The sequence below is a fragment of the Sebastes fasciatus genome, chromosome 9 (genome assembly GCF_043250625.1).
Source record: "Sebastes fasciatus isolate fSebFas1 chromosome 9, fSebFas1.pri, whole genome shotgun sequence".
NCBI lineage: Eukaryota > Metazoa > Chordata > Actinopteri > Perciformes > Sebastidae > Sebastes > Sebastes fasciatus.
The window spans coordinates 21,852,836-21,866,869 of NC_133803.1; the positions used below are offsets into that span (position 1 = coordinate 21,852,836).

At 42.5% G+C, this 14,034-nt stretch overlaps 1 protein-coding gene across 1 annotated transcript in view; it reads left to right on the forward strand.

Moving 5' to 3' along the window:
• Nucleotides 1-14,034, forward strand: part of ptk7b (protein tyrosine kinase 7b) — a 90,099-nt gene that overhangs the window by 53,813 nt on the left and 22,252 nt on the right. Inside the window, exon 2 of the mRNA XM_074646668.1 lies at nt 6,480-6,776. Within this exon, the coding sequence (XP_074502769.1) occupies nt 6,480-6,776 (297 nt within the window). The remainder of the gene's footprint in view (nt 1-6,479; nt 6,777-14,034) is intronic.

Consider the following 14,034-nt stretch of genomic DNA (forward strand, 5'->3'; position numbering starts at 1 on the left):
AAGTTATATTTACATTCAGTTAGGGCTGGGGGATATGGCCAAAACCTATCCTGATATAGGTCATTTCATATCTCAATAATATGAATAACAATATTGCATGTTTTCTGGTAATTCGATAAATAATCTATATAAAATAAGACATAGTAAAACCTATTTTTGTATACTACTGTGTGAATTAAAAACACTTGACAAATGAAAAGTTCTGAGTATTTTCTCATTTTAAGAACTTGAACAGTTAAAGTGAAATTATAGAGAAAAAATATAAATATACGTAAGCCTAGCCTATATCGCGATAGAAACAATGTAGAAAACAATATACAATGGACATTTTAATATTGTTTTGACGATGTATATCGTCATATTGACCAGCCTTACATTCAGTGTGTATCTTTGAGGTAACCCGTTGAATGCCTTTCCTTCCTCATGAAACATTTGCAAAGCTGATTATTTAAATAATTTGAAATAAGGCATTGTTTGATACCACTTTGCTCCGCTTCTTTGCATGTTACTGCCACCAGTTGTTGGTCGACACAAGAGTGTGAAACCGGTGTGAAGGAAAGTGTCTCGCATCGCCTGTGTGCAAATATATAACGGGAAACTTAAAAAAGTTGCTCCATAGCGCCACTAGTGGCGAAACTCCTTTCAGTCCAACTTTAATTTGTATTTAATCTATTCCGCTGTATTTCTTTGTGCTATTGTTCAGTTTGTCAGTTTAACATTCACCCCTTTCGATACCTGAGTCTCAGCATTGCAGAGCTTTTGCCATAAGAGCATTCCCACTCTGTCCTCTCCTCCCTCGCTGTTTGTTTCCCCTTCATCAGTAACTCTCCCTTTCAACCACTCTCACTTTGAAGGGCCCTCAGTGGGAGTTTGGATAGCATCTGCTCCGCTTATCTATTTGAAATGTCACTCTGTGCAGAGCCAAACATTCCTGTTCCCTCAGCCGTTGTTTTGAGTCTGTGAAAAGCATGACCTAAATGAACTGTATTGATTTGGTCAGACAGACACAACTTTAGTAGTATTTATGTTGCAACTTGCAGCGTGTCTACGTCATGGTGGTAGAGGTGATCAGAGATGGCAGCCCTGGCTTTGTGTATACGATTGTGTGCTTTGTATATGTGTGTGTGTGCCCTCCATGTCTATACTTGTGTCTGTTTAGAGAGGCAGGGCTGCGGTGTGTTTGAGAGATGTAGGTCACGATGCCTTCCCTGTTTGAACTTGGCAGATTTCCTCAGACGTGATAGACTATGCCTCACTCTCTCCCCATCTTAGTCTGTCATCCTGTGGTATGTGAAAACACCTTATCTGTGTGTGCTGTCTCTGCTGGGACTTTTCCCGGAAGTCATTCCCTTTGTAAACACACACACACACACACACTGTATGTCAACGTGCATCTCAAATGAAACCATCAACTGCATGCCACAGCTCCGATGTTTCTCCACCAGAGCTCGTAACACCGCTGTTCACAGAGGAGGCTCAGTGTGATGGAAGTTGGCACGCTCGCTCACACCCCAGCTGTAAGCTTGGCGTGAAGGCAGCGTGCTGTCTGTGAACATTACTTGATGGATTGTTTGAGGTGGATGTTGGGGAAAGACTCCGCTGGTGTTTCCAACCCATCTGCTGCCTTTTATCCCAGTTTTATGCAGATGGAACAAATTCTCAGCCTCTTAGGGAAATGTTAGAGACCGCACTTGCTTATACAGAGGAGACATTATAACAATCGGTTGTGCAATACATCCTGTGAAGCTCGAGGCCGACCGATACAATGACGATAGTTAGGACCAGGAAAAAAGCCAAAACCCGATTAATCGGCCGATACCACCAATGCCCATTAAAAAAAATGTGACACTGTCGGAAAACAATTTTTGACCTTATTACAAACTATATAACTAACTGACATCTAAGTCAAATAAATAAATACATTTGTAACTTCAAACTTAAAGTACTAAATATCTAAACATGAAATGAATCCCACTTGTCTGCTTGCTGTAAAATCAGCTGTTCCCCGGGACCGCGTTGAAGGTTTTTTTCATGCAGTGGAAAATTGCTTTCTGAAAAATGTATGTCAAACTATCTAAAAAATAAACAGACCTATCTAAAACGTAATTTAAAGTCTGTCGTGCATTTATGGCTGGAGCACACTTTTGCTCGATAAATAACTTAAAGAATTTATTCATCAACATTTTATGAGAAAATAAGAATAAAAGAAGCTGTGATTTGATATTTTAAAAAAAAGGTCTAGGTGGCTCAAATTGAGGTGAAGAGGTGACCTTTCATCCCAAGTGAGACATTTTGCCTGATACAGTGAAGTAAAAGCCAATCATCAGGCAGCAGGTGTCTCTCCTGGAGCCTGTAAATTTCTCCGCACATTGTATTTACAGCTGAAAGAAAAGCCACTGGGGCTGTGACCTCTAATACAGTGTCGCCAGGGGGAAAAAAAACAATTTCCCCAAAGAAGCCATCGATCCACCTGGCCAGACTTGGTGAAATTAAAAACTAAAGTATGATGGACTAGAACTAATAACACTGTGGAGTGGAGTATAGTGTGTCTTTGTCTCACCATCCCACCAAAGTTGAAAAAAGGGTGACCAAAACTGTTATTTTTTTTAATAAAATATGAGATGAGAGAGCAAGAGCATCCACATAAAAGTGCTTTGTAATGTGCAGTCAGCAAGGACATTTGCAAGAAAAGGAGACCTGTTGGAGAGCAGAGATAGCTGTCTGTAAAATCCCCTTTTCTCAGCTCACCAGCATCCTTACAAATAGTGACTTGTTATTCTATGTTTGTGTTTTGGGCCTTGAAGGGAGATGACTGTGGATTTGTCCCATTGTAGGAAAACATATAATGGTGATTGTTGTCTTTGTGCTGTTGTGTCCTTCCCTGAGGATATTTTCTCTTTCATGCATAGTAGGAGACGTTCAGCAGTGGATTTTGGCTTTAACACAGGAATACTGATGGTTTTTATCTGTGTGGGAGGTGTTTAGTTAACACATATCTCTTTACTTGAGCTAAATGTTCATGTTCATGTTCAAAAACACTCAAGAACACGGCCAGACATTCCTTCTTATTTTTGGCACTGTCAGGGAATCCATAATGCATATAACTCAGTTTGATCCATCTACCTACCTTGTATGTAACATAGATGGTATTTCAGTATCTTATTTCTTGCTGACATTACCAGCAGAGGTCCACCACGTTTTGATACTAGTCCTCTACCTCTGATATTCTTTTGTAATTTCAGTTCCTTCTAGGGCTGTGTGTTGGCAAGAATCTGGCGATACGATATGTATCATGATACCGGGGTAACCATTCAATATATTGCAATATATTGTGATATTGTAAGGAAGGCGATATATTGCAATCTTTTAAATCAAAATTTAGGAAAACTGTCATAGTATAAAGAACAAACACCAGAAATGCAAAAATAACACATTTATACTGCATGCAAAAAACTGCATGGATTTTGCCCAAACGTGCATGTGATTATCATAAAGTGGGCATGTCTGTAAAGGGGAGACTCGTGGGTACCCATAAAACCCATTTTCATTCACATATCTGGAGGTCAGAGGTCAAGGGAACTGTTTGAAAATGGCCATGCCAGTTTTTCCTCCTCCAAAATTTTGCATAACTTTGGAGGGTGTTTTAACCTCCTTCCGGACAAGCTAGTATAACATGGTTGGTACCAATGGATTCTTTAGGTTTTCTAGTTTCATATGTTACCTGATACATAGCTTCACTCTTTTTAAAACTGATCCTGCTACAATATCTGAAAGACAGAATGGTGGCCAGGTCCGCCGGCAGGCGATATGGTGTTTTTGGAGAATCGATTCAGGATCACAAAACATAATATCGTGATGCTCATGTGTATTGATATTTTCTTACACCCCTAGTTCCTTTTGTCTGTAAAGGTAAGGGGGCATTTAATGCAAAATAATTAGTTTCATCACCCAGCTTATCCACAGCCTCTCTAGCTGTCTACCGTGTTTGACCAGCCTTTCTGCCTCGCTGCGTCTTTTTCTGCCTGCCTGTCTGTCAGCTCGAGCCACCTGCAGCAGAGACAAAGGTGAGCCTGATGAAGAGCTGGACAGGCAGCAGAAGGACGGGAGCGGTGGGATGAGGAGGGTCAAAGATGGAGGAATTACCTTGGCTCATCTTCAACAGGCTCCTTGATTTAACATTATTGAAAGATCCTCTTACTTGGCTTCAGTCCTACAAGAGACTATGAACACACACACAGACACCGTTATGCAGGTGTAGGTATGCTTAATCGACTCTAGCGGTGGACCTTTCCTTATCATAACAAACCGTGACATCAGGTATGATAACATTGTGTTACACTGGGCACATGAGGGCCTGCTGTGACACACTATGGAGTTGGCTATTGATGAGTAGTTCATTGTGGTAGTTGTTCAAACAGGAAGGCAGAGCAGCTGTTGATGCCAGTCAGACTCCTTCCATTGTTTCCAACATTTCTCTAATTAGCAACAATCATGAATGCAGCTCGCCAAGATGTTGTGTTTTTTGGGTTTGTTTGTTTTTGAGATAGACACAAGAACTATCGTGTAGAGGTGTTTGTGAGCTGGAATAAGCAAGTGTAAAAACTGGCAATTTTGCAAAGAAAACAATCTGTGTTTCTTGGTCCAAGAGTCTATTTAAAATCATAGAACACGAGGATGAATTGGTTGGATCGTAACTGTTACCACATGCTCTTTCAACTTCTTCTGGTTGTTCCATGAATGGCATTAAAAAAGGGAAAAATAAAAATAGGAAACAAGAAAACGTCTTGTTATGAGGAACCACAGACCAAACTGAGACGAAAATAAAAACTGAAATTAGAGTATTACTCACTGTTTTCATTTTCTTTACTCCGTGTCTTCTAGGGATGCTAAATCAAACTGTGGGCTTGTTGAACTGTTGCACCACTATTACATACAGGCCTGCTAATTTTTTGATGAGTTGCCAGAGACATAGAAGAGGCAATTACCTGAATATAAGCTTACTTGACCATTAAGTAGCCTGCCTTATTTCATGTGTAAAATCAGTATTTTGGCATCACATAATATAGAAACATCATTCATTACTAGGGGTGTAAGAAAAAATCGATACACATGAGTAACGTGACATTATGTTTTGTGATACTGTATTGATTCTCCCGGCGGACCCAGACACTATTCCTCTTCCAGAGGTTGTAGCGGACGCTTAAAGGCGTTAGAGTAAAGATACTGGCATCATATAAAAGAAGAAAACCTAAGGAATCCATTGGTACCAACCATGTCATACTAGCTTGTTGCAGAGGAGGCTAAATAACGCTCCAAAGTTGGGCTAAATTTTGGCGAGGAAAAATTGGCATGACCATTTTCAAAGGGGTCCCTTGACCTCTGACCTCAAGAAATGTGAATGAAAATGGGTTCTATTAGTACCCATGAGTCTCCCCTTTACAGACATGCCCACTTTATGATAATCACATGCAGTTTGGGGCAAAAACAATGCAGTTTTGCATGCAGTATAAATGTGTTATTTTCGCCTATTCTAAAATGGTGTATTTTAATAATTCTGCATACTGGGGTCCCTAAACAGTCTTGTAATTACAAAAATTGGGCTTGACTGTAAAACTGACACTCAAATCCAATTGTAATGATGTTCGTCCCCATAGTAGCCATTTCACATAGTGACTGTCTTTTACTAAGACGGTGGTGTGTGTTTATACTATGACAATGATGATATATTTTTTAAAAATTGCAATATATCACCTTGCTTACAGTATCGAAATATATTAATTGTTACCCCTGTATCATGACATTTATTGTATCGCCAGATCCTTGTCAATGCACAGAAATGGTTGTTTTTCTTCTTGCTAATGTGCAAAACAAAACAAACCGAAATACAAACCGAACCGTGGGCTCGTTGAACCGTTGCACCACTAGTGTCTTCACCCTGATTTAGTTTACTGTGTATTGTGACCTCTTATTTTATAACTGTATCATATCAAAATGACTGTGACCGTGATGTATTCCTCCAGCCTTCAGTCCAAGTCACACTCTTGTAATTTTTCTCCACAGAGACGGTGTTAAATAGAGCAGAAAACATGTCTCTCACACAGTGCTTGTTCACAGCATCACGAGGGGGAATAAAAGATTTAAATGTGCGTGAGGATGTGTGTTCAACACATCACGTCTTGTTTGAGATACGTGAGCTGACAGCACATGACTGTGAGGCACTCCTGTGTGTGTGTGTCTATTAGATCACCCACTCGCGTCACAGCCTCACTAACGGGAAAAAAAGTATTTTCTCCGTGTTAGGTCTGATAATTTTACGAGAAAATAATTCACGGCTAGCCAGTATTGTCTAAACATCACATTCCTCTGCAAGGCTAAGTGGTCGCCATGGCATACACTTAATGAACGGAAAAAGCAGTAAAATGTTAACAGCAGCTCCTTTCTAATCCTCTGTCTTTTACTTTCTCTCTCTCCTCTTCCAGTTCTGTCCATCCAGGCTGCCGCCATCCAGTTCACCAAGGAGCCCAAGTCCCAGGATGCCTTGCACGGTCGCAGCGCCATGCTACGCTGCGAGGTCAGCGATCCGACCGACATCAGTTACGGCTGGCATCACAACGGCCAGCCCCTGGAAAGCAGCGAGAGGCGCTTCCAGGAGGGCAGCAACCTCAAGTTCACCGCTGTGGATCGGCAGCTGGACGCGGGGAACTTTGAGTGCGTCGCACGAAACGAGGTCGCGGGAGAGGTGCTCCACTCCACCAAAGCCTCCTTCAATATCAAGTGTGAGTGTTTCATTTCATGCCGTTCTCACCCTCATTCTTTAAAAAACCTCCCGAGTGAAAATTGCCAGCTGACAGGGTTTCATAATGGCAACAAGGGCGCGCATCCAGTTTCTGGATCAAAAAAGCAAAACAAAAGTAGCCGTATAAGATGACAGGTAGTATGAGCTGAAGGAATGTTTCCACCTTGTTGCCTTGTTCTTTGTGGCTTCCTCTCCCGCTCTCCAAAGGGAAACTGGATATGTGCGCCACCAAGCATGTGTTTCTTGTTGCTCGTATCTTTTTTTCTCCGTTGTGCAACACTCTCTTTTCCCATATACTATCAAAAGGCTTTTGTCTGGAAATTACCGAGCAGTGTAATTTGCTTCCCAGCTATATAATTATTTAGGTTTACATTAACACTGGCCTCCCCGCTCCAGCTTTTCACTCTTTTCTGTCCCATTAAGGAGGCACACTAGTATCTTAAGTTTGTTGTTTAGCCCCAAAACCAAACCTCAACGACCCTCTTAAGTTTCAGCGGAAGCCATGGGAATTCTGCACAGCCCTGTTTGGGATAAATAACAACCTTGTTCCAGCATTGTGGAAGGCCCTCAGGTACCAGTCGTTAGTGAAAAGCCTTTGTGTCTTACAAACGGAGACAGAGAGAGTTTGTACTGATGGCAGTAGACAACAAAAAGCAAAGCAGGATGAAAAATGGCTCCATCTGGAATATGTTGTCCTCTCTTGCTACATTCAGCCGGAGGTTTCTCTTTTGCGGTGATGTTACTCGTTCAAAGGCTGATTTACGAGAACAGATGAGCGTCCAGACCTCCTGGTAGCAAACTGAGAGACAGACCGAGAGGCAGAGAGCAGAGGTTTAACCCCTGCTCTATGATGTGTCTCCACCAGTGGATATTTGTGGGCTGCGATGTTGAGCCCCGACTCTGAACGATTACAGTTTTTAGCCAGATGGACCGAAGAAGCACATCAGTTTTCCAAACCTTGTCTGATCTGAAGGGAACTGCTTTTATGCGTTGCAATTAAACGTGATGTAGTGTGTCAATAAAGCTCAACTGACACACTCCCACAGATTAAAAGGAAAAAAAAAACAAGTTAGACACGAAGCACCAGTTTTTAAGATCTGCCATCGTGACCCAGAATAAACTTCACTGTCTGCCAGGTCATTAATATTCCCACGCATTGGAAGAGAGGCATGTTTTTACTGGAACGAAGGTGGTGTATTCATTTTTCAAAATCAAATTTATTCTTGCTCATTTAAGCATGGAAATTAAACATGTTTACACAAGAGTGGTAATACATTTTTAGATCAGTGTAGATGTGATATTTGGAGAAAAAGAGTGTCAAAACATGATTTAAATATAAAATAAGATGTGACTTGATCTTTAATGTTGTTGAAAGATCTGGGTCAAGTTCGAGGCATGCACAGATCACTATAATATCTGACTTCTTACCGCTCTAATTGGCAATTGGCAATGCAACAATCGGCTGTTTTCAGCAAAAAGCTCTGATAAACCTAGTGTACTCTACCTCGAGCTTAAACTGTATTTCAATCGTCATATACATTACATACATGCAATTTGACCTCTGCGTTTAACCCATCCTGAGCATTAGGATCAGTGGGCTGCTGGGAAGAGCCCAGAGAGCAGCTTAGAGTTTAGTGTCTCGCTCAAGGACACTTCTACATGTGGACATTAGGAGGGATCGAACCACTAGCCCTGTGATTAAAGGATGATGCGCTCTAGCCCCTGGGCCATAGCCGCCCAACACACCAGCCCAGCACCAAACACCAGTTAGACAAAGTTAGCGACTAGCTGGTGCACAAAGTGGAGCATTTAGCAGCTAAAGAGTGAATGTTGCTCCATGTCTGCTTCATGTGTCAATAAGCAGCTGTTGAGCATACCAACTTCATAAGGTGATAATGCATCAGTGTAGGGGCAAGTTTAACTAAATAAATCATCAGTAAAGATACTTCCGTTAGTACACTTCATGTAGTACACTGTACACACTATGTACTTGTGTAGTGCATGAATTTCGACAGCGCAGCGTTGTCTCAAATTACACTCAGCTGTTGTGCACTCACCGGAAGCTCTCTATATCAGCTGCGGATATCACGCCATATCAGCAATAATTCAATTCAGACTGATAAATAAACCCAATAATGGCTTCTATCTGACTACACTATAGTGGCACTTGGTGAAAAAAATGTATACATGTATAATTTGTATAGTTAGGTGTTTTACGTTTCAACCGCTGCAGCTTCGTCGGCCGCCATTTTCAAAAGTTCAAAATAGGTTGGTGGCCCCTCCCCTTGCGCTACGTAGCAGAGATGGCGGCCGTTGAGGGTGAGGAGTGTCCAGCGTTCCACACTCAATGGTTTGACTGTTTTGAGTACAACATCAACAAGAGTAGGTACAGAAGTCCACAAATTGAGACGTACCACTAGAAAGTCTTAAATTTGACTCTCTGAAAGTTGACCAGTGCATCAAAGGCGTAGTAACAAATGTGCTTGCACATGATATTTCCTTATTTGTGGGCGTTAATGAGCGTACATATTTGCACGCATGGATTCTCCACCTGCCTCTGTGGGTGTTTATAGGGCATCGTATCATGTAGCCTTTTAAAGGCGGCCTTTGAAAGTGGATGCTTGAAGAGGCTTTTAGCAAGTCCACCACAGCCATGCAGTACATAAAACAAGATATGAGCAGCAGATAGATACATAGCTGGGAGGCAGACATTAACGGATGTAGTGCAGTAAATTCTGCTAGAAACTGTAAGATCGATAGCTTTATATCAGTTTAATAAGAGTACAACAGGCGTGGACTCCTCTGGCACGACTTCAGATAAGAAACCATCCACAGAACACCTCCTTTTAAAGCAGAAACGAGATAAGTTATAGCACAGAACATACTTGAATCAAACAAGGTAAGGTAGCATGCAGTAATAAATCATCCGTAATCACTTCTGTATGCTACATCTGTCTCTGTGCGTATCAACGCATTTGTCTCTGTCATAATGCGCAGGTTGTCTGGCCATCTCTGGATCACTTTAGGTTGATCAGACCATGTTATGACAGATGTTCTCATATTTACCCAACATACATTTAACGGGCGATAAAGCCGTGCACAGCTTAAAAGTAAAGACCCCCTCTGGCATTAACCCTGCATGTGCGCTCACTCATGTGCATGCTAGTTTGCGTGCGTAATAGTAAATGTGGGTTGTGAGCGGGGGGGTGGGGTATTCATATGTACTGTACATGGACTGTACCGGAGTCGATTGTTTCCCCTCCCCCTCCTGCCCTCTGCAGAGAGAGAGTTAATTTATCTTGCTCTCAATGGTGGGTGGGCAAATCCCGCCAGTTGAGAGTTATTCAGAGTAATTATCCCCCCTCTGTTTTCACTAATAGAGGTTTAAGCCCCCCCTTCATCCTTTTGTCCCGCCCGGTCACTGGGTCTCCATGGCGAGACCGCGTCCAGCAGAGGCGTCGGGTTCAGTCATCGCTATTGTCAGCGTGTTTTGTTGGCCCTGGAGGCGACGCTTCGCTTGACTCTCTGTAACAAGATGCAGACTGACAGTGTCTTGGAAATAAGTGACATCACAGAGACACACACACACACACACACACACACACACACACACACACACACACACACACACGCCATCTCGGTTTAATCACACAGCATGTGTCCTTAACCTACATTTGTTGGGCGGATGCATTTTAGAGCATCCTTACTGATGGCGAGTGCAGCTCCACTCTTTCACCTCCCTGTCATTTTTTTCCTAGTCTTTTGTGAGCTGACAAAATGCAGCTCCTCATGCTTAATGACCCAGACTCCATCCGTCAGCTTGTCCCCTGCAGAGTCACTTTGCTCCAGTGTCTTTTTCTCCTTCCTCTTTCTGTCTCGTCACAGCAGCAGCAGCAGCATCTCTCTGAGTCGCCGTAGTTTGCCGCCTGGCCTGTTGACCCCTGTCAGCCACAGCTGATAAAATCTGACACCTCGCAGCGAGCTGACTCTGTCACGCTTTTCCCAGGGCTGTGCTAGGGCACAAAGTTAACAATATGAAGCCACATGTTTTAGTTATTTCCATACCCATATGGCGCTGTCAGTCAGCACTCCCCTGGATAAAAAAATCCACCTTGCCTCTCTGTTGCACAAACCCTTCTCCATGGCAACAAATCAGCTCGTTGAGTGAAACAGACAAACACGCAGTTGCCTTTTGGCACAGTGAGGAATGAATGGTCCCAGCATCTGCCTTGACAATATCCTTGCAATTCATCTGTTATCATCCCCGTGTTGATAGGGCTTCCTGTTCTGCCTCCAACATAATAATTATACGGCCCTAATTATGGCGTTAGCTGCCAGGCCTGCTCCAACACTTAGTCATGCATTCTGAGAGGGATTATGGGGAAGTATTTGCCACTAATAGGTTATGAAAGAGCGCCTTCTGTTTGTCGAGCGGACAGCTGGAGAAACCTGAACTGTGAATGGAGCTGTGAGCGAGAGTAAAGGGCTAGAATGTGTGACTGTGAGAAAATCCAGGTCAAAGTGGAAATGAAATAATACCAAGAATTGGTTTTAACCTGCTGGAGAACCAAATAGGCCAGAAACTTTAGACGGTCACAAGGCTGCGAGTGTTGACAAGTGCCCATTGTTGCAATGATTGTCAGGTCACAGAGGTCAAGCAGTGTGTCCTCCTGCACTGTGATTACTTTTTTACCATGGTCTCTCTTAGTGCTCACACTAGAGGTTGATAGTGGATTTTTAAAGGCTGATATAATAACAATATTTTGGATCAGGAATAGGGGCGATAGACGATTAATCAGTCAATATCTTCTTTACTTCTGCAGCAGCCTAGTCGGCTACTTTTGCATACGCCGTTTTTAATAAATAAGTTTTTTGTCACTCCAAATTTCATCAGTCCCTAAGAGAATATCCTGAAGTGTGATTTGGTGGATTACATCGTTGTAATATATTATATTTATTTAATAGGCGATGCGCTGTTCTGTGGCGTATGACTGGCAAGGATTACTTCTGTTGTGCGTCACTCTTACAAAGCATTAATGGTCATGACTCACGCATATTTCCGGGGTAAGGAGGATCCTAAAGTGTGTGAACTTCGTTTCATGAATGGATAGTTACACGCCAAATTGGCAAGTAAATTGTTAAAGTAACATTGAATGATTTCTTTTCCTCCCTGGCTGCCTGTCTTGTGTCATGGACAAAGAGCTGATATGGTTGCATTAGTTAGATAGATAGATAGATAGATAGATAGATAGATAGATAGATAGATATAGATATAGATATAGATAGATAGATAGATAGATAGATAGATAACTTTTGTGCGGAGAAATAAACTCCTCCTTTGTGTATGGATCCTCTGTGTAAAACGGTGATGTACGTCCCAGTGTGACTGGTGGTGAGCCATTGGCCACTGTCAGAGCTCAGTTCAGCCAATAACAATAGTTTGTAAAACGTCCTATCGGCGCAGATTGATCGGTCTACCTCTACTACCTACCCAATTAGTTTTGCTCGTATTTCACAGTCATGCTGCTGGAATGTAAAATATCGCTTACAGATGTAAAAATGTGTCAGAGAGGGGTTTTCCCAAGAAAGACATACCAGACACAGAGAAGTTAAAATCTGTAAGTTGAATCGCTATTTCTTTTTTTCTTCTTTTTTTTCAATTGGCAATAGACAACAGAAAAACACACACTGACTCTTATAAAAGTAGCAGAGAATGTGACTTTAACATTCAGCCGCGTCTCCTGAGGTTGACAGTTTGACACCACCTGATAGTGGAAACACCCACCTGTTACTCCAGGCAGGTTGAAACAAATTCTTTGAATTTCATTTGTAAATGTCAGTCGCGCTGCAGATGGTAGTTGTTGTTCCATCAAACTTCGTCTCACTCTCTCTCCTCCTCCTCCTCAGTGACTCACTGTCTCCCCGTCTGGTTTTGTCGGCCCCGTTATGCTTCCAGTGCACTAATAATATGTCTGTCTAAGAGTCTGGCCCCAGGTCCCCATAGCTGGGATGGCCTTCACCTCCTCCTCCTCCTCCTCCTCCTCCTCCTCCTCCTCCTCCTCCTCCTCCTCCTCTTCTGTTGACTGGAACGGCCCGGACTGAGACACCCAACCAATTAGCATCCTCTGCAAAACTCTCATAGACATTTGAGTACATTTGCACGCATGCATTCATGCTTAGGGGCACAGCATCATCAACTGTGTTTTACTTCTCACCACCACATACATACACAAACACTTGTCTCTAACGCCTTGTTTCCACATAGCTCTGTGTACATATGCAAATCATCCGAAAGTTCAGTCATTCCTTTGGGAACCTATACTTTACGGATTTACGGACCCAAAACAAAACTGTGTGGAAACGAGGCGTAACATTCACACAAACGCACACATATGATCCAATGCAGCGTAATATGCACACACACTCACAGTTGTTGGGGCATCTGTGTTAGGAGGAAGCTAATGAGCGGAGTCCTGTTACTGCAGAGATGGTTTCTTATGATCCCCCAGGGTGCAGAGTAATACCAGGTTCCTGTGTAATTCATTGTGACAGGTCTTCCTCTAGCGCCCCCTCTTACCTCACAGCGGTGATTCCCCTCTCTCCACCACTGTCTCAGGTGGAGGCTCGTGCCATGCATATTTCATAGATGATCCAAACAGCAGCAGAGATACAGCCGCAGTATTCAGCCACAGGCCATAGGTATGGAGCTCAGCATGATGGAACGTCTTACAACATACATGTACACAAAACCCTCAAGGAGTCATGTATAAACCAGGGCGACCCAAAGAAACATGCTCTCTCTTACTCTCTCTTAGTGAATGTTGTGTGTATGTACACAGCAACGACGTCGGGGGTACAGTTACTGAATGACACACAACCACAACTTATTTATCATCACGTACATAACTATTAGCCCTGTTTCTCATTCAGTGTGAACATTTAGTATTTGTATAGTCAACAAACTCCGCAGCAGAGGAAGGGGAATTCCAGCTGGGTACACAAAGACTGTACAGACAAATCTAAGGTGTCACTCACCACAGGAGACTCCATAAATAACTTAAGTATGTCTTTATTCATCCAGTAGACTTTAATGTGCATCAGGTGGTGATTTTGTCAACATACCAGACATACACATATATCTATTATACATATCCAGACATCCATACCAGGAAGATTCAGCTTCCATGTCCTCAAACAAAGGCCAATAAAGGATGACAAATAGTATAACATTTCCTAGT